This window comes from Eleutherodactylus coqui, chromosome 5 (assembly GCF_035609145.1).
Source record: "Eleutherodactylus coqui strain aEleCoq1 chromosome 5, aEleCoq1.hap1, whole genome shotgun sequence".
Taxonomy (NCBI): Eukaryota; Metazoa; Chordata; class Amphibia; order Anura; family Eleutherodactylidae; genus Eleutherodactylus; species Eleutherodactylus coqui.
Window position 1 is genome coordinate 96,945,121 of NC_089841.1, and position 23,433 is coordinate 96,968,553.

The 23,433-nt window shown below is 43.0% G+C and overlaps 1 protein-coding gene across 2 annotated transcripts in view; it reads right to left on the minus strand.

The window, feature by feature from the left end:
• BDP1 (B double prime 1, subunit of RNA polymerase III transcription initiation factor IIIB) overlaps positions 1 to 23,433 on the minus strand; it is a 73,396-nt gene that overhangs the window by 4,529 nt on the left and 45,434 nt on the right. The window contains exons 24-40 of one of the 2 annotated variants that reach the window (XM_066602924.1): positions 20,433 to 20,527; positions 19,246 to 19,438; positions 18,835 to 18,956; positions 15,378 to 15,564; positions 14,370 to 14,464; positions 13,221 to 13,374; positions 12,994 to 13,097; positions 12,711 to 12,867; positions 11,182 to 11,396; positions 10,159 to 10,501; positions 9,423 to 9,497; positions 5,513 to 5,546; positions 4,430 to 4,504; positions 3,352 to 3,499; positions 3,128 to 3,260; positions 2,219 to 2,288; positions 26 to 206 (exon numbers count right to left, since the gene is read on the minus strand). In XM_066602924.1, the coding sequence (XP_066459021.1) occupies positions 26 to 206; positions 2,219 to 2,288; positions 3,128 to 3,260; positions 3,352 to 3,499; positions 4,430 to 4,504; positions 5,513 to 5,546; positions 9,423 to 9,497; positions 10,159 to 10,501; positions 11,182 to 11,396; positions 12,711 to 12,867; positions 12,994 to 13,097; positions 13,221 to 13,374; positions 14,370 to 14,464; positions 15,378 to 15,564; positions 18,835 to 18,956; positions 19,246 to 19,438; positions 20,433 to 20,527 (2,381 nt within the window). The remainder of the gene's footprint in view (positions 1 to 25; positions 207 to 2,218; positions 2,289 to 3,127; positions 3,261 to 3,351; positions 3,500 to 4,429; positions 4,505 to 5,512; positions 5,547 to 9,422; positions 9,498 to 10,158; positions 10,502 to 11,181; positions 11,397 to 12,710; positions 12,868 to 12,993; positions 13,098 to 13,220; positions 13,375 to 14,369; positions 14,465 to 15,377; positions 15,565 to 18,834; positions 18,957 to 19,245; positions 19,439 to 20,432; positions 20,528 to 23,433) is intronic. The other variant, XM_066602925.1, reaches the window with a different exon arrangement.

The window sequence follows — 23,433 nt, forward strand, 5'->3', positions numbered from 1 at the left end:
TGGTCCCAAATCCCCATCATCTCACCTGGGATTCAGATTTTGTGTTAGCGCCTGACAGGAGCCTGAGCTGATCAGCACAGGAGCTGGAAGACGTTCTGCCATGTTTGAGTCACACGAATAGCCATAGCTATCATTAATGGGAATTTCCACCAGTGTCAAAATAAATGTGGCTTCTTCTCCAGTGCCATGTTCTCCAACGAGGCAATCTGTAGAGACAAGGAAAAATAGTAGGAGAGCAGGTACTGGTGTAACGTCTAGTGACAATACGATCAAAATCTAAGTGTGATGAGACCAAATATGGTTTTAAAAAATGGGAGAAATGAAGAACCGAATTGTGTTCTGAGGGAAAATGTATTAGGGAACTCCACTTTTGTGTAAAAAAAAATTAAAGAGGTGTTGCCAAATCCAACCACCGTTCCTACTATAAAGTAACAACATCGTGGCCTTAAAAAGGTGCATTCCCAACCCCTTAAGGACATGGCCCATTTTGGGCGTAAGGACACATTGTTTTTTTGGGAATTTTCATCTCCACTTTTCAAAAGCCAAAACTTTCCCTTTTTTTGTCGACACAGCCGTATAAGGGATTGTTGTTTACGTGGCGAGCTATAGTTTTTATTGGTACTGTTTTTGGGTGCATATAATGTATTCTAAATCTTTTATTATTTTACCCTGAGGAGCGTAAATGGCCTTTTAAGACTCCTCACTCACTGTCTAGGTGCTCTCCTTAAGGAGAATAGATAGCGTTTCTGACCCACATCATAGGCCTCTCTCTAGCATAGTCAGACTCCTACTGAACACTGATGAAGGGCAAAAACCCTGAAACAGCTGTCTGTGCATGGAGTTTGACTTTGCTTTCAATTCCTGGTCATTGTTACAAGGCTTGTATAAAGAGTCTAACATTGATTTTAGGTATTGCTACCTTCCAATAGGTGGTGCTGTGGAGGTATAGTTCCATCTCCCTTATTTGAAATCATACAGCATTAATGACACAATACATTTTCTCTGCGGGTCAGTAGGTTTATGACGATACCAAAAATATTACTTTTTTTAGGTTTTTCCACTTTTGCACAATAAAAACTCCTTTTTTAATTATAATTCTTTTTACATTGCTGCATTCAAAGTCCCATAACATTTTTATTTTGACATCGACGGAGCTCTGTGGAGGCTTGTTTCTAGTGTCACGAGTTGTAGCTTTTATTTGTACCATTTTAGGGTACATATGGCTTTTTTGATCACTTTTATTGCGCTTTTCGGGAGGTAAAACGAACAAAATAAGCATTTTGCTGCTGCTTATTTTACGTTTTTTGCTGCACAGGATAAATAGTCTGCTCAGAATTATCATACAGGTCATTATAGACACTATGATACTAAATATGTGGGGGTTTTCTAATATTTTTAATGTTTTTCTTTACAAACGGGAAAATGAGCAAAATAAGTTTTTATGTGTTATTTTTTATTTATTTTTTTAAAACACTATTTTTCTTTTGCTTTTCTACACTCTAAATCCCTGTAGGGGAATTGTACTGTTGCAGCTATGATCGCTAAGATAAGGCATTGCAGGACTTCTGTTCTGCAATGGCTTATCACTTGTAATATCATAGGCAATGGCAAGCCAGGACACTAGTATCTGGCGTCTTGTTGCCATGGCAACCAGTCGGCCCTTTACGATTACATCGCGGGGGTCCGATGACGTCAGAGGAAGCGCCCTCCCTCTGCGAACACTTTACATGCCACAATTTACATAGATCTTGGCATGAAGAATGTTAACAGCGGGGGTCACTGTCCGTGTGTACCTCCTGCTGTTGCAGTGGGAGGCCAGCTGTCTTTAACAGGTGGCTCCTGCTGCGCAATGGCGTGGGATCACTTTTGAACCTGCGCCATCAACAGGACATAAGCTCACGTCCTGTTGTGTTAAGTACCCTGCAGCTATGGCGTATAAGTACGCTCTGTGGCGTTAAGGCAATGCACCCCCTTATAGAAACATGTTTTCATAACTCCCACAGGGGTAAATGGAGAGAACCACGCACTCATGCATCCACATCTCCATTCACCCTGGCCGCATCCCCATTTGCTTCCAATAAGTGGCTACAGGACTATCCATACTCCCTGCTGGGTGTTGTAGTAGCGCAGACAGCCACATAAGTAGTTGTACAGTTTAATACTAAGGATCGCTTTTTCTTTACGCTACCAGACCGATTTCTAGAGCCAGTAAACGTACCTGATACACGGACATCTTGGGAACTGAAACCTTCTTGCCGAGCGTTCCCTTGCATGACAGGGTAACTCATCTAGAAGGTACAAACACAAAGACCATGATTAAAACACCTCATACTACCGTATATACCGGCGTATAAGACGACTTTTGAACCCCGAAAAATCTGCTCTGCAGTCGGGGGTCGTCTTATGCGCCGGTAATACAAAAAAAAAAAAGTGTAAAAAAAATAAATTTATTACTCACCTCCCACGGCGTTCTGTCGCGCTCCGGCAGGCTGTCGCTCGCTCCTCGTCCCCGCCGCAGCATAGCTTTCTGAATGCGGGGCTTGAAATCCCCGCTTCCAGAAAGCTAATACACACGCCGGCAGCCATGACAGCATTGAATGGCTGTGATTGGCTGAAGGCGCACGTGTTAGCAATCACACCCATTCAATGATGTCATTGAATAGTGTGATTGGCTGAAGCCACGTGCGCTTTAGCCAATCACAGCCATTCAATGATGTCATGGCTGCCGGCGTGTGTATTAGCTTTCTGGAAGCGGGGATTTCAAGCCCCGCATTCAGAAAGCTATGCTGCGCCGGGGACGAGGAGCGAGCGACAGCCTGCCGGAGCGAGCGACAGCCTGCCGGAGCGCGACAGAACGCCGTGGGAGGTGAGTAATGAATTTTTTTTTTTTTCACCACTGTATACCGGCGTATAAGGTGACAGTTGGGGGGTCGTCTTATACGCCCCGTCGCCTTATACGCCGGTATATACGGTAAATGCTTACATAAAAATGTAGTAATCAAATGGAAACCGAAACTTGAGGTAATCCATAAACACTGCAGCAGATACAATTTACATCAGATCGACATTAAAAAAAATTACTATGATACACTTGGAATAGCAATACTAAAACCAGCACTACACTTACCTGCTCTATAGGAAACGCCAACGTGTCATCTATTGGAGCTGGTAAATTATCAGCTGAACCAAAGCCCGAACTGATGACAGGGGATGTCTGAGGTTTGTTCCCTACATTGGGATCACGGTGGGGATCCACCATTCTACAAAAAGTTAAACAAATTAAAAAATTAAATTATTTATATGTTGCATTGTTCAACATGGTAAAGGGAGATCTATAAAAGCACTTCCAACCTTGGATCTACTGTAACGCTGCTGTCATGTTGAGGGCTTGAGAGCAAACTTCTTGTTGGAGAACATAACAGTTTTAAACGTGTGAGCTGTTCTTCGTTCTCCTGTCCCCCCATACTGTCTGTAGACGGATCAGAACTCAAAAATTCACCTAGCAAGAAAAAAAAAAAAGTTTGCAGATTGAACATTTTTTGGCGGTACTGATAAAACCCCTATAATGACAGCATGAGTCAACAAGTAACATGCACATCACTGGAATCTTTATACCCGGGAGAACGAGGATTATTTAATGTGGTGAATTTAATTGCTTATACTAATTACATTAGGCTGCTTTCACACAGGCTACATAATCAAGCTATTTTCCAGCAATGCAACAGCGCTCCAAACGCATGTCTGTGGAAAGCATGGGTTCCATCACGTTTGCTATGTTTTCACTGATGCTATGTTGCGAGAAAAAAATTAAAAAAATAAAAAAATCGCAGCATGCTCTATCTTTCTGCAGTGTGCTATTTTGTGTAGTCCATATTTCCCTACGGAGCTTCCTTGTTTATCGCATAGCATCGGACGAATTTGCGATTTTCGTGCTTTGGGATTTTAACATTATAAAGTCATATCGACTTTTGAGATTAAAAAAAGGGTGTGATTTTATCGCAGGCGGCAGCGATGTGATATTATCAAGAAAAAGCATTGCTGGTGCGATAAATTGCAGGAACAAAGCTGCAATATATCGGCACGATTTTGTATCGGCGATATCACTATTGCCTGTGTGAAAGAGGCCTTCGTGTAAAAGCAAAAGAACAAGGAAAGTTGAATATTTCATCGATTCTGTCAGTTTTCCCTATATAAACCTCCCATGCACTTCATGCAAGCAAACCGCAAACATTTTTAGACCTTGGAGAGATATATAATAACATATACTTCATTCAGCTTTACTGGAATACAGAGACATGCTGTAGACAAGAACACTCAATCTCCGAGACCCTTTTAAAAGACGATGGCCACAATGTCTTGCATGCAGGACGTTACTATTAGCAAGCTAAGTTTTTCCACAGACAGCACACAGTGTCAGCTATAGACATACCAATATTCTGCTCGTAGACAGAACCGCCCATGGATATTAGGGTCATTGCTGCTTCAGCGCTTCCATCATACTGTTCTGTAAAACCATTTATCAAACAAAAAATAAGATAGTCTACCTTATATAGCAAAAGCGAACAAGAGCTTAAAGGCTCCCATTTTCCCATTCCACGGGTTATGCCATAAACGCCTGCTGAAGTACAGGTCCGACCTCTGGCCCCATTCTCTGACTCAGACTAGCTGCTTTCCCCACTGAACTCAATGGGGAAGTGGGCATGTTTAGCCGTGACAGAAAGAAACTAGATGTCATTATGTAAACGATATAAAACGTAAAAAAGCCGCCTATTGTAGGCGATCTATGTTAAGGAATTGCGAAAGTGTTATATGAAAGAAACTAGGTTGTACAACCGATAGTATTTTTGTTATTGGAATGTAAATAATCTCTAGTTCAGAAATCTGCGCGAGCCTCAATAAAAACAATCTGTGAATCCGAGACCTTAGCATGTGCGTTTAAAATGGCGAATGAATTTTGCAATGGTCTTGGTTGCTGCTTCCAGGGTACGTCACAACGGCACAGCTAATCGTTGAGCACTACGTGGGCGTGTTTAAAAAAAAAAAAAAATAGAAACTTTGTCCTCCCAACAGCCAATCGCTCTGCCTTTAGCCATCTGAATGTACGCCCCGCCAAACGATTAAACACTCCCCTCAAATCGCTGAACGAATGTCATTTACACCAAACGAAAAGTGAACTGTCAAACGATGGATTTTAAGCAGACTGAAAGACAACGATTAACGAATAGGTAACGAAAAAAGCACTATGGGCGCACGTTTACACACCACGATTATTGCTCAAAAGATAGCTTTTGAGCGAATCATAAGCGATAATCGTTGTGTCTAAATGGGCTTTTAGTCTGTGTTCTAGATTCCAGAATTGTCCAGTTATAGCTAGGAAAGTTCTCCTGCATTTACCTTTCTACAATTTTTGCGTAGTTTAAAAAAACAAAACAAAAACAAAACCACACACATGCACCGGAATCACAATATAACCACCTCCAAGGCAATGATGAATTGGCAGTGTAACATTTACCTCTCTTTGCTAGCTGAGCTTCAGGATCCGTAACCTACATGGAATGTAACAATATTTAAGACAGTTAGGATGTTATTAGTTTTGGAAGTTGACAATAACTTCATAACCTCCCCCGCCCCCTCCTCCCCTCACTCTGACCATAAATTGCTGACAGATCCTCTTTACATCGAAATGTCTCGAATTACAGGTGATCCAAATCACTTAACCCCTTAGTGACAAAGCCTGTTTGCGCCTTAGTGACGGAGCCAAATTTTGGAAATCTGACAAGTGTCACTTTAACATAGAATAACACCGTAAAGGCTTTGCATATCCAAGTGATTCTGACATTGTTTTTTCGCCACATATTCTACTTCATTTAGGTGGTAAAAATAGATAGTTAGAACTTGTGTATATTTATTAAGAGTGCCAATATTGGGAAAATTTTGAAAAAAATCATTTTCTCACATTTTAAACTGTAATATCTCAAATATGTGCAAACATACTGTTGCTAAGATATATATTTCCATCAGTTTAGTTTATTTTGAATGCACATTTGAAAAACTTTAGTTTTTTTTAACCATTTAGAAGGTTCTCAACAAGCTGCTCCTGGAACTGCATGAAGGCGAGCGTTCCCGGGGCTTCTTGTAAATTATAGATTACAGGTAGCGAGCGGTCTGAATAACGCCGGGCTCACACGGCCGTATGTGGAATCCGCTTATGGAGGCCGGCAGCAAATTCCAGCTGTGAGCCGGCCGTGGCGCTGCATACAGACGCGTAATATACTGCGCATAACTGCCTACTCACACAGGTGGTCATGCGCAGTACACCGTTTTTTTGTTTGTATTTCCAGTGCCGTTGCTTAGCGATGACACAGGTACCTGCAGCCAGTACACAATGTAGATGCATATGGGCTGTGAGTATATCCGCGACCATGGAGCACAATAGGCTCTATGGAGCGGATAGCCGCGGTAGAACAGAACCTGCTGCGTTCTGTTTTCTGCGAATGGATTACGTAATTCCAAACCGCTAATCAGAGTGAAATTGTGTAATCCAATGCGATTGATCTGCGTATTACTGCGGATCAGACGCATACGGGATCCGTAATTCCTATCCAGTCATGGGAGACCGGCCTAAGGTAGATCGCTACCATTTTATCATCATGTGACCGGGGACTGCTCACCACTCCAGGCTCTCGGCGACCGTTAGTCGCCAGGAGCAAGCTGAATTTAAGTTTCCTGGGCTCCCCACCTCCTGCGCATGTGTTCGCCATTTTGCCGGCGGTCGCATACGCAGAATTTCGGGAAGGTCCACGGAGGAGGAACGCGTCGGGGTTCAAATATGGAGGCCTTTGGTAAAAAGTTTTATCTCCTCTCACCAATCGCATCGGTGAAGGGAGATGAAACTTCAACTTTTTTTTTAACTTTTACGTGATCGCCATTATCCATTGGATAACAGCGAACACATGACCAGGAACCGCTCAACGTGGCCGCCCGTGAAATCTCCAGGCTCTCAGCTACGTTTTATAGCCAAGAGCAGGGAGATTTTAAATTACCTTGGCAATCCACAGCTTTTGCGCATGCGTCTGCAGTTTTGGCGACAGGCGCGTGCGCAGAAGCTGGGGTAGGGTCCATAGATAAATCCGGGGGCCTTAGGTATGTAATTTCCTCCTCCCTCACGGATATGATCCGTGAGGGGAGATGAAACGTAAGCTTTTTAAACTTTTTTTTTACTTTTTCAAACTTTTTTTTTTTTTTTTTTTTTTTTTAAATGATCACTGTTATCTACTAGATAACAGTGATCATGTCGCTGGTTATATCTCTCTGGTCCTGGCTACACATGGTGTAGTTTTGATGAACAGAACAATGGGGGGTCTACTACTGATGAATACGACCACGTCTTCATCAATCCTCTAGAAAGGGATACACGACATCAAAATGATTTGGTTTGGTAAACTGTTTGGTCGCGAATGTTCCATAAAGTAGGTCTTCGAATTCCGCATAGGAAGGGATGATTTTTGGGGAACATTTCAGGCACCTGAAGAAAAAAGGTTTCCGTGTATGAAGCAGGTAGCTGATCCTTCACCGCCACTATCAGGCTCTTAACCAAAGAAGGCAGCTTAGAGGCTTGCTCCTCATCCAGGTCAGAATTCGAATGAGATTCAGAAAGTTCATCTTCAAAGCAATTTTCTTCTCTGGAAGAGAGCTCTAAACACATCCCCACAGGAACTAGGGGGGATACTGATGCGGGGGAGTTTGAAGAGTGCCTTGACCGAGGATGCCCAGCCCGCTCCCGGGCCATCCGTGGCAAAATAATCATCTTCAGACACGCTTGGTGGCGACTGATGGATAATGCGGTCCAGCCTTTTCATGATAGCGGTGGACATTTTAGTAAATACCAATACCACCCGAGAGAGGCAGCATGCTCATTCTGGTTTGCCAAATGACGGTGGTTGGATGGGAGGAGTGGCTTCAGGCAGTTCAATGGCCACCCGACTCAATGAAAGACAGTTTGGGCATAATGGCTCTGACCGTCTGCATGGAAATTTGGTACTACAGCAAGCACATGCAAAATACGGGGCTCTCGCTGGGCCCTGTCTGGAGCCTTCTGCTCTAGAGTCAGATATACAGTGCCAAAGGGCTTTGTACTACTGAGTAGAGAGCTCTTGTATGGGCCTACTGCAACAGGAGAAATAGGGGGGAGCTAGCTGCCAGGCAGTGCTTACACGTTCCTGAACGGTTCTGAAAGCATAGCAGGAATGCCGATGAGTCGCTGGAAGATGAGCAAGGAGCACCCCATATGCACCACCAGATCCAGCATGCCACAGAAAAAAAATGTGGTAGTGCATAGAGGAAAACAACAGAAATTGAGGGCAGGTTCTGTAAGCAGAGGAGGGCAGCAATCAAATCTGAGGACAGAGTTCTGGCGCCAAGAAAGGGATTGTAAGAAGGACAGGAAGCCCTCCCCCAGCAAGCCCTGTTTGGGCCGTTCCTATCAGAAGTGCCCCACATCGGGCCAAGTGTAGAGTAGGGCCTGAAGCATGCGAAGCACTGTGGCCATCCACGGCTACCCTCCTGGTGACACCAGTAGGAGAATCTCTCTCGCAGTCTGCTGTGCTATAAAGGAAAGAATGATAGCCGTGGAGAGTCCAGCCCGCTGGCTCATTTTCAACCCCCCTCAGCCGCCTGGTCCATTGTAAATACCACACTAAGAGGGTGCCGGTAGAGGAGACAAGCCAGTGGGAAGGGCTTTATCAGAGCGTAACCTGGAAGCATCTGGATGCCACAAGATCCCCCATAGAGTGGGAATGCTGTAGTGGCCCCCGAAGGGAAGAAACTGAAGACCAATGAAAGAGAGATCTCCCTTTGACACAAAGCTAAAACTGGTTAGCTCAGAGCCTGCAAAAAAGGCATATAGCTGGTAGAACTTTCCTGCTTAGTGTCCACCTGCTAGTGGCAGTAGCTACACCCAGGGCCTTCAGCTGTTTCCCCCAATGCAACGATCGAGAAACCTCTTTAACATTGGCAATACTATACAGTGAATGGGACTGAGCTGTAATATCAGGCACAGAGACTATGCCTGGTATGCAGTGAAGTGACACTGAGGCCTCCTGATCGCCACTGCCACTTCAGACAGCTAATCGTGGGGATCCTGAGTGGAGGACCCCACCATCAAACCAGATATTGATGGCCTATTCTGATGGCAGGTCATCAATAGTGAAGTCCCATAAAACCTTTTTAACAGTGGATGCTAATTCTAACTTTTATATCTGACAGGTTTAAAATTTAACTGCATTTTTTCTGCATTTTATAGAAAACTGTCTGCTGTAGATTTAAAATAACTGAAATGGATTCATCGTAATAAAGATATATTATATCTGGTGTAATCATTGTTGTGCATTATTATTGTGTCAGCCCAGCCTATTAGTACTTACATGCTGAAGAGGAGTTCTTGCCGAATCCTGGTTTGTGCTAGTCGGCAAATCCACAGCATCCACTGGTATTTCAAGCTGCATAAGATTTGACAATTTCACTTTTAAAAGCACATAAATACATCATCTAACAATAACAAGAATATTAGGAGTGCGATAAAGGAGTAATAGGCAAAAAAATAATAAATTACCAAGCTGTAGTAAAAAGCAATCAAACATATGTATATAGATCACTGGCAGTCCCCTGAACGATGTAGATGTGAGATTAAGTAGTGACTGTGGGGGCAGACATTTTTTCTAAGTTTCCTCTCAGTAACCCCATAAAAGAATACTACCATCCGTTTTGCTTTAAATCCTGGGCTTAGTAACAGATAACAGACTGTATTACGCTAAAGTATCATGCGCCATATTTACCAAGAGATGCACGTCTCCTAAGAGATTTGGTGCATGCTGGACTGTCTTAAAGACAGAAAAAGAAATCTACACCTAAAATGAGCAGGCCTAGATTTGAGCTACAATTTGCAATACTTTCTGTCTTAAAAGGATGGCAATTCTGTCAGACAGATGCTTACAATGTCCTCTCCTGATAATGCCGTCCACTAAATTAGAGTGAAAATGGGGCCTATGTCATAGCTTATTTCTGTTCTATGCCATAAAACTGGCACAAAACTCTTAGATTAAGTGCCCCTTTAGGATGCCTGCAAAGAATTTTCCATAGGAGACACACAAAACTCAATACCTCTTCCAATGTCTCTTCAATCTCAGCTGTAACTGGCCTCGGTGACCTTAGACTGAAGGGAACAAACACCGGAGCCTGGTTTTGCATATCAGGTGAAAGATCATAATTCTCTTCATCAGACCCCAGGTCCGCATCTTCTTCATCCTCCTCTTGCTGCTGTGTAGCCCTAAGCTTCACCAGGGTGGTCTTTCCTTTGCTTTTGCTGGACACCAGCTTTGACACTTTGGTTGCGTTTGATTTAACACTGCGCACAGGTTTCTCTTTCTCTGGCCGATCAGATGACGTTTCAGATTTGGGCGACGCTGATGGTGCTGCGGACAGTCTCCTCAGAGGTCTTCCAAATCTTTTATGGAAAATAGAATACATTTGTATTACTTACATAGGACAGAATAACGTGATGTACATATACTGGACGGATCACCGACAGCCATCCTTATGACGCTTCAAATAAAGGCATCTACAAGACGATGAAAACAGCTCATAATTAGAGATGAGCGAACGTGCTCATTTAGAGCAATTACTCAGCCCCCCCTGCTCACCCCCAGAATCTTTTCGCCCGAGTAGGCAGTATACCCGGATTAACAATTGACCTAAGATTTATATCCTGTAATTTCCTTCCCCTCTAGAAAGACATCAAGTCCTTTTAAACTCCTCTATGGATTTTGCCATCACCACATCCTCAGGCAGAGTGTTCCACAGCCTCACTGCTCTTACAGTAAAGAACCCCAATAAGAAATCTGACAAGCAATCATTCATGACAGCTATCAGGGGCTTCAGAAGGTCCAAGGTTGCCATGACACCTGAATGGCATACCACAATCTTATGACGGAAGGGGCCGTTTGGGACATTTCAACGCCACTGTCAGAACCTGATTGTGTATGGAGTTAGCTCTGCTCCCAAGCCCATGCCATACAATGATAACCGACATGTACCATAGATGTATGCTGCGTGTTAGGAAGGGGTTAAAAAGCAAACCATAGAGCTTATTAGGTAGAACTCTATACTAATCGGACACTAACTTACCTAGAACGTTGAGTATCGGTGTCCTGTACACTACTAGGGTGGCTGCTGCTCGAAGGTTCACTCATCGGATCTTTATCCCCTTCAGAGTCTGATAAACGCGCTGACTTCTGGGGTGTGCCAGCAGGGCAGATTCTCTTGGGAGATAAGTCAGAATTGGTATCTAAGGCTTTTCTTTTGTTAGCTGGTGAGGATGTGGCCACCACACAATCTTTATTCTTCCATAAAAAAAAAAAGAACTGAAAGTCACCTAGCGAATATCTATGATGTCACATATTATATACATTGATTAGTTAACAGTTAGGTTTCTTTTTTGCCACAGACATGAACAGGTTAAGAAGATCAGCAATTTGCACGGTAATCGCAGTATAACGCTTTAACTGATTTCAATGGCGCCTTGCAGGCAGGCGTTGGATTATGGCACTGGACGGTGCTTTCCAGTGCCAAGATTTTCAAGCGCTGTCTGCTCTATTTTTCGGCGTTTTGCGCACCTCATCAGCCATCACAATCATGGGTACGCTAAAACACACTGTCTGCCGCAGCTACTTGCGACCGAAAACTAAAATAGATATCATCACGCCGCGATTTTTAAAAAATTTTCTTTTTCTGCGTTTTAACCCATCCACTGGACGGTCCGTGGGGGTTCGACAGCTCGGATCCTTATAGATCCTGAGAATGGAGGACCCGCGTCTCTCCTATGTCACAGTTAAAGTTACGGTCTACCATTTCTGTAGCAGGTTGGGCTCAGTCGGCCGAAAAGTAGCAGCATTGGAGTACCCAATAACATACGTACTTGCTGTGTGCTGCCAATCCCCATAAACAATCTTGATTTGTACACGCATGCAAAAAATGGCCCAATAGAAATCCATGGGCTATTGGCATTACGTGTTGAGAGCATGTAAATTGCGCGTGTGACGCGCAATGATAATGCACTTCAGTGAGAAAGGCCATATATAGTGCAGATTGGAGCTGCTAGTCGCACATATGCAGCAGCTGTTCCAATCCTCCCAATGGTGCAGGCAGATAGCAAAGCACAGTGTTTGCCTCACTGAAATGAATGGAGCAGTGCCGCTCCATTCATTTTAATAAGGCAGACAGATAGTCGAGCACAGCACTCTGCTACCTGCCTGTACCATTGAAAGGAACCGCTACTGTGCATGTGCGACCATTGGGTACATTCCCCACTATACTACATAAATGGGAGACTGTAACTTGAACTGTGAAATGGGGAGGGGGGGGGGGGGGGGGGTTGGGTCTCCCATTCTCAGGATCGGTGGATGGGTGAAAACTTTAAAAAAAAAACAAAAAAAACGGCACATCCCATCACCAGAATACCCCTTGTAAAGCCAATTATATGTAAAGAAATTCTGCACGCCAAGATGGTAGGTGTCACACTAATGCCACAAGCTAGGCTGCATATTTTGCTAGGTCTTGAAATAATCTAAAAAATGTACATTAAAAAAGACTATTTTCATGTAACCTCTTTCAAAATTACATAATTAATTAAAAAGAAGTCTTAAAGATAAAATTACTTTGACGGTAGGGGCACCGCTTAAGGCTTCAATTGGCTTGTTCTGTAATGGGCTCGAGGCCTTGGCGGACGGTTTTACAAGGTTTGGAACTGGCCTGATGGGTCTGCCACGTTTCAGCTGTGCTGGCTTGATAGCTGCAGATTTTTCTTCAATGGCACTAGAGAGAATGAGGAATACTTTATGCTTCTAAGACTGAATTAAATACATCCATGTATTGTTAAATACATATATGAGTCTGCTCTAAGAAAAATATTATAATGCTGGGGGTGGAGATCCTACTTACTGTCCATCTTCTTTACAGCCAAGGCCAGCAATGGAGGTATTAGGCACATCCTCAATTTTTAAGGGCTCTGGATTGTCGTCTACTTCTTTTAATGGCTCTTGACCCTGTGAAAACATCCCACATCCAATGTTATATGGTACGATGCGTTTGGTTTCCACTGTAGATTTCAAATGTTATTTGTCTGCTTTCCAGTGTTCAATTCTGCATACACTCCTAAGGACACTGACCTTCTTCGGGACCAGAGTTTTAAGGTCTGTAGTTGAGGTCTCCTTTCTCATAACTGCTCGGCCAATGTTCGGACTAGGTTTTGTAAATCTGGTGCGAACAGGATTTAAAGAGCTTGCTTCACCTCGTTTTGTAATATTTGTGCTTTCTTCTGGTCTAAAAGTCATTCACAGGGAAAATTGCTTGATATTTACACATACAAAGAAAATCCATATAACCAGTTTAAAAACTTAAAGAGGAGTTGTCTGCCCCCCACCTCCTATTTTTCCCTTTAATTAACTAATGACCTATCCTCTGAAGTCCCATAGTAGTAGCTTGGCACTCCTGTTGATTTCAATGGAAGTGAAGCCGATTACAACATTCAGCGCACTGCACTGGACAGCAGGCCGGACGATCAGCTGGTGAACGGCAATCCCAAGCAGCGGACCTATGTCCATCAACTATTGAGGACCTATCCAGAGGATAAAGGCAAACATCCACTTAATGTGTATGGAGGCCTCACGATTCTTCCCTAAAGGCAGATGTCAAGGAAGAGAAGGATCACCCAGAGGGATTTCAACATGCCCAATCCTATTATTCTCTGAGAGATAAGGAGCACCCAAAGAGTTTGGCAGCAGCTTCTTTCCTTTGGCCCATTCATAACACAAGTGTTCGTCTGACAGCTATCTAAAATGTACAGCCAGCTTAAGCGGACTGAATTCATACAGTCTCAATAACAGCTCGTGGGGTCCTTGCGTTTACGTGGAGTCAGGCAGCCTGTCCCTTTATTCCTAAGGGGTGCCATTTCCTGCTGTGTTACTGCCCTGCAGAAGACCAAGAGAGGCTACACTGGTTGCAGCCGGCAGATGGACATCTTAGCTCAGCGACGGAGACATCCAGCTGCAGTCAGTGCAGCTCTTCCCACATTTTGCAGAGCAGTAACGCTGCTGTGTAATAACAGTTTTACACAAGAAAGACATGACTTCTGAACAGATGTTAGTGATCAGAATATTTACCCTACAGTGAAGTGTATGGCTGCCACCAGACCGCCATAATATCAACCAATTAAAGGGCAATCCTTCACATTTGCTGTTCTGGCAACTAACGGCAAACAAATATAAATCTTTTTATTAAATTTCCCAAGTTACAATGCCAAAATTAGTATAACTTACTGTGCAACAGCTCTGTCACATGTGTCTGTCACTGCGGATTTAACCTCTGTTTTTCCATTTGATGCTTCCACATCCAGTGAAACATGGAGATCATTCTAAACACACAGGGAAAGAAAAACCTGATCACTCAAGAAAATATTCCTGGGCCTTTGAGCTACTTTACAGTTTACAAATAGTAAAAAAGTAACATAAAAGGTTTAGTAACTTTATAAACAAACTGTTCGTCTTGTACTGCCTTGTAGACCGTAGAGCAACTCATAATTCGACAGGCTAAGCTGAAATCTCTGAACATTTCTTGCTGCCCTAATGCCTTCACAGAGCTTGCATTGGATTTTGAGAAGGGTCATCTATTCAGGAAAGGTGCAACTTCTGTAGGAAAAATTAAATGGGTTGTACAGTAGTAAACTACTGATGGCCTATCCTCAGGATAAGTCATCAATAGTAGATTGGCAGGGATCTGCTGGCCGGAACGCCTACTGATCAGCTGTTTGCAGTACCCTTGTGCTCATGTGCTGAGCTGATTTCTGCAAGAAGCAGACACCTTTGTTCTCCCTGCAGTGGCTAGAGTTGATATTACACTTAAAGTTTCTATTCATTTCAAGGGGAACTTTGCCTGTAATACTGAGAATAACCACTACAGCAAAAATGGTGCTGTCTGCTTCCTGCAGAAATCAGTCCTGTGCATGAGTGCAAATCACTCATCAAATGGGGTCCTAGGCGGTGAACTCCTGCTGAATTACTATTGATGGCCCATCCCATAGGACAGGCCATCAATTTAGCATTGAACACTAAACTTTCCCATCATTTTATATGAGCTCTGTTAAGTAGCCAGAGATAAGTCTGTGGATTTGCTTGCTGACTAGTGGTAAGAAAGAGACTTGTGTATGCAGCTCTCTGATATAAAACAAGATGTGACACAAAACTAGTACCAGGTTAGGAAGGTATTTGCAAATTTACTCAGATCTTTCTGCAATTTGTATGAAGTTATCAACAAAGAAGCTTTCCTACATTGTCAGCCGAGGTTGTAGCAGTTTTCTTATTTTCTTCCTGCACAGCAGACACAAGTGGAGCAGTCACCGCTGATCTTTTAGTGGATTTGCTTAAATTTGGCTTTGGTCTTCGTAACATGCTCCTGGTTAACACGGGTTTCGATGTCTTTCGTTCATCGTCAGATGCACTTTGCTCTTTATCAGTCCTAAAAACAAATGTATTTAATTGGTTTGTGTATTGATGCATTAGGACTATAATAAGTAGCCAACAACTTCCTTTCAGAACGTGCCTGAGGAATTAATCTTGTACTAGAGAGAATCAGGGACAATTTCCTTTGTCTGTGTTACACCTCTGGGCAATTTTTGTTTTGTTTTTTTAAAATCACAGCGCCACATTTGCTATGTACAAGTTAACGGAAGGTGAAATATGGATCAGTACTTTTTCCTCTATTGTTTTATATGCACCATATATGGCTTTGTAGTCACATCAGCGAAGCCAAGTCCAATTTTAAAAGATTTGCTCAGGTTCTATTGCTCAGTAGAAGAAACCTCTATAAAAGAGGAAATTCAGTCAAAACGACCTAATATGTGATGTGCACAAGCAGAAGTCTGATCTCAGACCACCACCGATTTAATAAACAAAGCTTTACAGGGCGTTCACACTGGTTTTTGTTCAGGTTATTTTATGCAGTCAAAAGCATGAATGGATATTAAAAAGAAAAGTTGTATTCATCCTTTATTCTCTCTGCTTTTATGATCCTCACCTGGTTTTGGCTTCAAAAACTTTATAACCTGAACAAAACCTGCATGCCCCTAAGGGCGGCTTCAGACGGCCGTATATCGGCTGGCTTTGTACGCCCGGCCGATATACGGTGTCCCACTGTGCAGGGGGGGGGGGGGGAGGAGGCTGGAAGAGCCGGGAGGAGGCTGGAAGAGCCGGGAGGAGGCTGGAAGAGCCGGGAGGAGGCTGGAAGAGCCGGGAGGAGGCTGGAAGAGCCGGGAGGAGGCTGGAAGAGCCGGGAGGAGGCTGGAAGAGCCGGGAGGAGGCTGGAAGAGCCGGGAGGAGGCTGGAAGAGCCGGGAGGAGGCTGGAAGAGCCGGGAGGAGGCTGGAAGAGCCGGGAGGAGGCTGGAAGAGCCGGGAGGAGGCTGGAAGAGCCGGGAGGAGGCTGGAAGGAGTGTACTGAGCTCCCGCCCCCTGCCACTATTTGCAATGGGAGGGGGGCGGGACAGGCAGAGCCAAGTCCCAGAACTTATCTCCACCCCACCCGCCCCCTCCCATTGCAAATAGTCTAAGGCCTCATGTCCACTAGCTAAATGGAATTGCGGATTCCGCAGCGGAATCCAAAGCGGATTTTGCCCATAGGGAATCATTGGCCATCCGCGGTCCATTAAATTGATTTTTGCACCCGCGGATGGTATTTTAAAAGAATAGCGTTTTTCAGGCGCGGGAGAAAAACGTGGCATGCACCATTCTGCCACGGATTCCGCATGGATCAGCAACATTGCTATCACATTGATAGCAATGTGTGCGGATATCTGCATGCAAAAAAATACCATTTAAAGATTCTGCGCGGATTGTATTTTTCTAGTGGACATGAGGCCTAAGTGTCATATGATGTAAGTATGAAATATACTTGTGTAGAAACTCCCCCAAGTTTACAGCAAGAAGGGCAAAGAGCTCTTTAAACAGGTTAGCGACAGTCATGGAGAAGTATAGATCAGAGCTGAGTTATATAGAAATATCTAGTATCATATAGACATAACCCCCGAGCTTATTACAGCAATAAATCAAACTACTGAAGGTTCTGCAGTCAAGTGTACAAATTTCTTCCACTTTAGTTCATCAACAATGTGGCAACTGTAAAGTGGAAGAAATCAATACAGTTGACTACAAAAGCGTCAGTAGTTTGATTTAGGGCTAATGCCCACGGATGGATTTCTGTCGTGTTTCCAGCGGTGGAAATCTGCGGTGGAATAACGCAGCTATTAGGTTCTGTTGAACCTAATAGTTTTTCTGCCTGTCAGTGCTCATATATGTGATTCTGCCACGGATTCCCGCTGTGGGGAAAAAATCACGGCATGTTCTATTTCACTGTGTTTTTCCGCAGTAGAGGTCTCCATTAATATAGTATTAATGGAGACCGCGGGGACTTTTTGTTTACCACCGCGGTACTCCCGTGGCGTAAATCCGCAGGCATATCCTGCTCCGTCTGTGGGCATGAGCTCTTATTGTTGCAATGAGCCTTGTGCATATATTATAATACTGGATATTGTGGGTTAGAGGCCAACTAGCTCTGCCGTGAGACTTGGGCTGATTAAGAATCTAGGTGACCGCTGGAAGGTGATGCACAGTGGTGGCAACATAATACTGTGGGGTGGCTTTTTATCAGCATGGACTGTAACTAGTGAGGACTGGAGGAGAGATGGATGACAGTAAATACAGGGCAATTCTTAAGGAAAACCTGTGTCATTCTGCCAGAGATGTGAGACTGGGATGGAGGTTCCCCTTCCAGTAGGACAATGACCCTAAACCGTGCTAAAGCTACACTGGAGGGATCTAATGGGAGACAATGGGAGGTCTTGGAATAGTCTGATCAAAGTCCAGATCTCAATCCCATTGAGAATCTGTGAGATGACTTGAAGACTGCTGGACACCAATAAAACCCATCTAACCTGAAAGACTTGGGGCAGTTTTGTCTGGTGGAGTAGACTTAAACCCAGGCGTCTAGATGTGCTAAGCTAATAGAGACATACCCCAAGAGACTTGCATCAGTAATTCCAAAATTACAAAAGGTAGTTCCACAAGATTTAGACTTTCAGGGGGGTGACCACTTAAACATACATTAAAGTTCTTTTTGTTCATAAAGGGGTTTTCCAAGAAAAATATTATTGATGACCTATTCTTAGGATAGGTCTTCTATAGTTGATCAGCCAGGCTCCACCGATGTCATGGCCAGCACTAATAGTTGCAGGCGCAGCTCCCATTGAAATTAATGGAAGCTGCACCAGCCTCTACATGGGTCTGAGCAGCAGCTTCCGCTCCAATCCCTGTATATAGCAGCGCTAATGGCCGCTACCCGCTTAGCTAATCGACCAGGATCCCAAGCGGCGAATCCTGGTAGATCAACTATTGATGATCCATCCTGAGCATAGATTATCAATAGTATTCTTGCCTGGTAAACCCCTTTAATTATTGTTTGTCACAGTAAATAAATTTGCATGTTGTGTAAGTAAAATGGTATAAACACCCCCCTCAAAAAAAAACAAAAAACAACATTTTACAATTTGATTTTTTCAAATTCTGCTTATTTTTTAATATGGGGGTAAATAAATAACTATTATAAAACAGAATTCTAGTAGATGATTGAGCACAAACTATATTGCATAGGAATAAATACGCTGCAATCATAAGAGGACTTCCAGGATGCCAATAGCTGCAAAGAAATGAGAATGCATTAACATTACACAAACATACGTGGCCTGTGCAGAATCTACAGATGTCCCGTGAGATGATCCATTGTCCACTTTTTCCAAAGCAAGAGAATGCCCATCCCTTTTTGCATGCAGGGGGGCAATTTCGACATCATTTATGGGTATCTGGCATTAAAGAGAAACAAAAAAAAAAAATCTGTTAAAAAACTGTTATTGGAGTCTTTGCCACTTTTTTTTTTTTTACCTCTGTCGATATACTTTAAAGGGGTTGTACCAAAATCTAAAGTTATTCCCTATGCAGGGAATAGGGTGGATAAGTGTGATCAGTGGAAATCTGAAAGTTTTTCCCTATCCATAAGGGATAACGGTAGATTTTGGTAAAACCCCTTTAATCATCCACCAATTCCTTGGACGGAATGATAGATATGATAGATGTTAGCGAACAGCTCCTTACATTTGAGGTGGCGTCCTTAGTTTCCACAGCACTCTCCACAGAGGCCTCTCCTTGTGGTATATTCTCTGGCTCATCTGGTGAAGGTAAGTCATCTGGCTTGGCTGCTGCTCGACATAGATTAGGCTTTGGCCTCTGAAATTGGTCTTTCGGTAATACTGCGGGTTTCAGTGGCGTATTGGGTTCTTCTGTCAATCTAACAAGAAACATAATAAATTCACACAAGTTGTACAGCAGAGGATATTTTTAAAGACGTTACAGAGACCAGACCAGAAATCTGACATGGGGACTATATATTCCATTTACCCATAGTCAGGTTTTGTTTGAGATCATAATTGCAGTAGTTAGGTACAAAGAAGAATACAGGAATGATAGGTACAGTATCTAGAGAAACAGACTTGCACGATGTTATGGAGCAGGTTATCCCATAGCAGTATTCCAATCACAGATTACTATTCACAACATCCTCTCTTCATCCACAACCTCAAAGGTGGTTCTTCACATTGAACCTCAACTTCAATGAAGCTTCCTATCGGATTTTATCCATGTGTAACTATTGCAAATCTAACAAAGTTTAGTGATCGGAAAGACCCTATGACAGAGGCTTTTAATTTTCGACTTGTACAAAATGATGTGGATAGAGCTTGAGTAGCTGGTGTAAGGTAAGGGGGCAACTAAAAGCATGACACTCCGATGGATGGATCCAGCATCTCTAAATCCGCCCGGAAGATGCAATTGCCTGGATATTTCATGGCAGCCGTTCCAATGAAGGTCCATCTATATAACAGATGGACAGGCTGGATTCAACAGATGGGAGCCTCTCTTAGAAAATGTGTCTGGCTCACGGAGATTGTGTTGTTCCAAGCAGAAAACCAAACTCTTGGACATTACTATACCCTAATAGGATATATTGAAAGTTGTTTTCATGAGAGAGTGGCTCCGTGGTTAGCAATGTTGCCTGGGATGCTCTGTTCAAGTCTAACCAAGAGCAACACTTGTATGCCCTCCAAATGTTTGAAATACCCAGAAGAAACCCATGCAGTTTTCTCCCAAAACTCCAAAAAAACATGCTTATAGGTTAATTTGGAATTTAGATTGCGAGCCCCAGTGAGAACACGGACTGACGTAAGTGGAAAAAATAAATCAAAGTGCATGGATGGAACTTCCTGTCTGGTTTGGATGACACTTACGTTTTGCCGTCTACTTTCTGAGGCATCACGGAGCTGGACTTCTCAGAAGACGACTCTTGTTCTACTGATATAACCTCTTTCACAAGTTCTGTAGCCTAGAATCATAATTATATTGTTAACAGTTGTCTGAAGACCTAAAGATCGATGAATTGCATACCTAGACCAACGTGCTACATGATGTACATCAGTAACGTTCTGGTCCGTCATAAGAGGCAAAGGGAAGCCTTTTTGAATTTCACCAGAGAGAAAAATAAACACCTTGATAAATTTCCACATTTCATCTTTTAACTCAAACACATAAAATTCAAGAGTGCCGTGTAGTGTGGCGGGGTGTAACTCAGGAGCAGTGCAGGGTAGGTAGGTAGTGAAAAACTGGGGTTTGGAAAAAGACAAAAGCCCGGCATTGTACCATTATTCTTTGGGCCCTCACAGCGCAGTAAAAATGACATGCAGCAATGTCGATTGTACATTGCTATACAACCTTCTTTAGCTGGACGGAACAATATGAAGGAGGCAATACCAGGCTGTTCCCCATATGATCACTGAGCACAGTAGCTCAGCGGTTAGAGCTGCTGCCTTGCAGTGCTGAGGTCCTGGGTTCAAATCTGACTAAGGGCAACATCTGCACTCTGAAAATGAACTACTAGGGAAAGCCTATTAAATGTATGAGCTAAATAAATAAGTAAAATGAATGAGTCTCTGGGAAAGCAAAGAAACCTAACCAGGGTATAAGACAATCTATGAATAAATTAATAAACACCATGACTCTTGCCTTGCCAGTCCACATTCCAAGAGTGGACAACCTCTTAAGGGGGGGACCTTTTCACTCAACAGCTCAACTTGACCTTTTTGCTCAACTACTTTTAAAATATAAAATATATATTTGGAAAAAAATTATTTTCTGCCGCCATCTTCTCACAGCGATAACTTTTAATATTCCGTTGACATAGTTGTGGGAGGGGTTGTTTTTTGCAGGATGTCCTGTAGTTCCTATTGGTACCATTTTTGGAATGCAAATGACTTTTTGATCACTTTTTATTACATTTTTTCGTGGAGACTGGGTGACTGAAAAAAATATTCTGGCATGTTTTTTCTCTTTCTAAGGACGATCACTGTGTAGGGTAAATAATGCAATAGTTTGATAGATTGAGCTTTTAATGACGCAGCGATACCAAATATGTTTTGGGGTTTTTCAATTTAGATTTTTTTAATTAGAAATATTGTAAGGGGGGGGGTTTAAAATTTACAAACATTTATTTTTTTAATGATAAAACTTTAAACTGATTTTTCCTTTATTTATTTTTTAAGGCCTCCATAGTATGTGCAATGGTTTGATTGTTCCCGCAGTATGATGTAGTGCCATAGCATTATATTCTACCGTGATCTGACAAGCAGTCAATCAAGCTACGACACAGGCAGGGTTTAATAGGCAATCTGCAATGGCAGCCCAGGGGGCTTTCAGAAAGCCCTCGCTGCCATGGCAACCAAAGGGCACCCAGCAATCTCATCGCAGAGGCTATTTAGGCCCCCGAACATCAATCGGGGCATTTAAATGCTACTGTCAAAATTAATGGCGGAATTTAAAGGGTTAACAGTTGCAATCAGCAGCGCTGCTGATCAGAGCTATTGTCGGCTGTAAGAAACAGCTGAAACCTCCATACAAACCCCGAACCTCCATGACGTAAATGTATGGCCTGGAGCGTAGATGGGTTGAAGCATACCCAAATTTTCAGAATAGGCTACCATGTGTGTACTATACCACTTCTGGCCATTATATGACTTGCATCTAACATTCATCATCATTTTCCCCCTCTGCAGGTTGTATGTGATTTTAAGTGGTCTCTGAGCTGGTGGGAAGGGTCTTCTGTTGTGCTGTTGTCTCTACACTAAGTGCAGAGAAAACGGTGTATTACAGAGAGCAGAATATGCAGAGAGATATTTCGTAGGACACTAAAGAAGTACAGAGCAGTGTAGTTGCGATTCCAGTGGCTGTTAAACAGTAAACAATCACTTAGTATTAGCTACAACAAAGTCTGTGCGTCTCTCTCCCTCCAACAGCTCTCCTTTCCGTACACTTCTATGGGATGCATGAGTCATTGCCCTCCAACATTTCCTATCCTCATTCTAGGTATCCTTATTACTAGAGACAGACTTCACATGACAACAGTTAGTGAGCAACAAATTAGAAGGAAGATAAACCGTGAGTAGCACTTTAGGAGAGACTTTTCAGCAAACCCACCTCCTCCCCTCTATATTTTGCACACCTTTCAGGCTTGGGCAATCAAAGATGGCTACTTTGCTTCTCCTGACTACCTGATGCACACTGTGCATTAGTATGCATCATTAGGCGAAGACCATACATGTTGCTTTGATTGGCAACTGCTACCTATATGAGCAGCCAGTCAGAGCAGCGTGTAGTGTCTTAAGACTATCAATGCATACTAATATACAGTGTGCATCAGTTAGACCATCTTTGATTGTCCAGGACTGCAGAGTCATTTTAAAGTGAAACTGCCTTCTCTATGAATCAAATCGAACATAAATTTGGTCTTTTTACTGCTAGTGCAAAACAAGACTATTCCATCCGTTGCAGTGTTCCTTTTTCATATCCATACTCGTTCCTTCAAGGTGATCTGGATCTGGGTCCTGGTCCTAGTTCCCTCAGAGGTCAGATATCCACTTTTTTCCCGCTCTCCTCCAACGCTCAGTGCTGACCAAAACAAGAGTTTGTAGTTTCAGCAAGACATGGTCCGGGTGTCCCTTTCCACCAGCCTTTTTTTTGGTTCAAGTTATTCTTTATTAACTTTTTCTTCATTTTACATCACAACCCCGGAACCTTCATCCCCAATTCTCTCTCATATTTGCATCTATTTTTATCAACCATGAAATAAACTTATTGGAGTTTGTAGGCATTTCCTCCATCATGGGCAAATAGAGGCTTAGAAGACATATAGCTCTTCAAGTGTTCAACGTGTTCTTCTCTTTTTCTATGTGGTTTTGG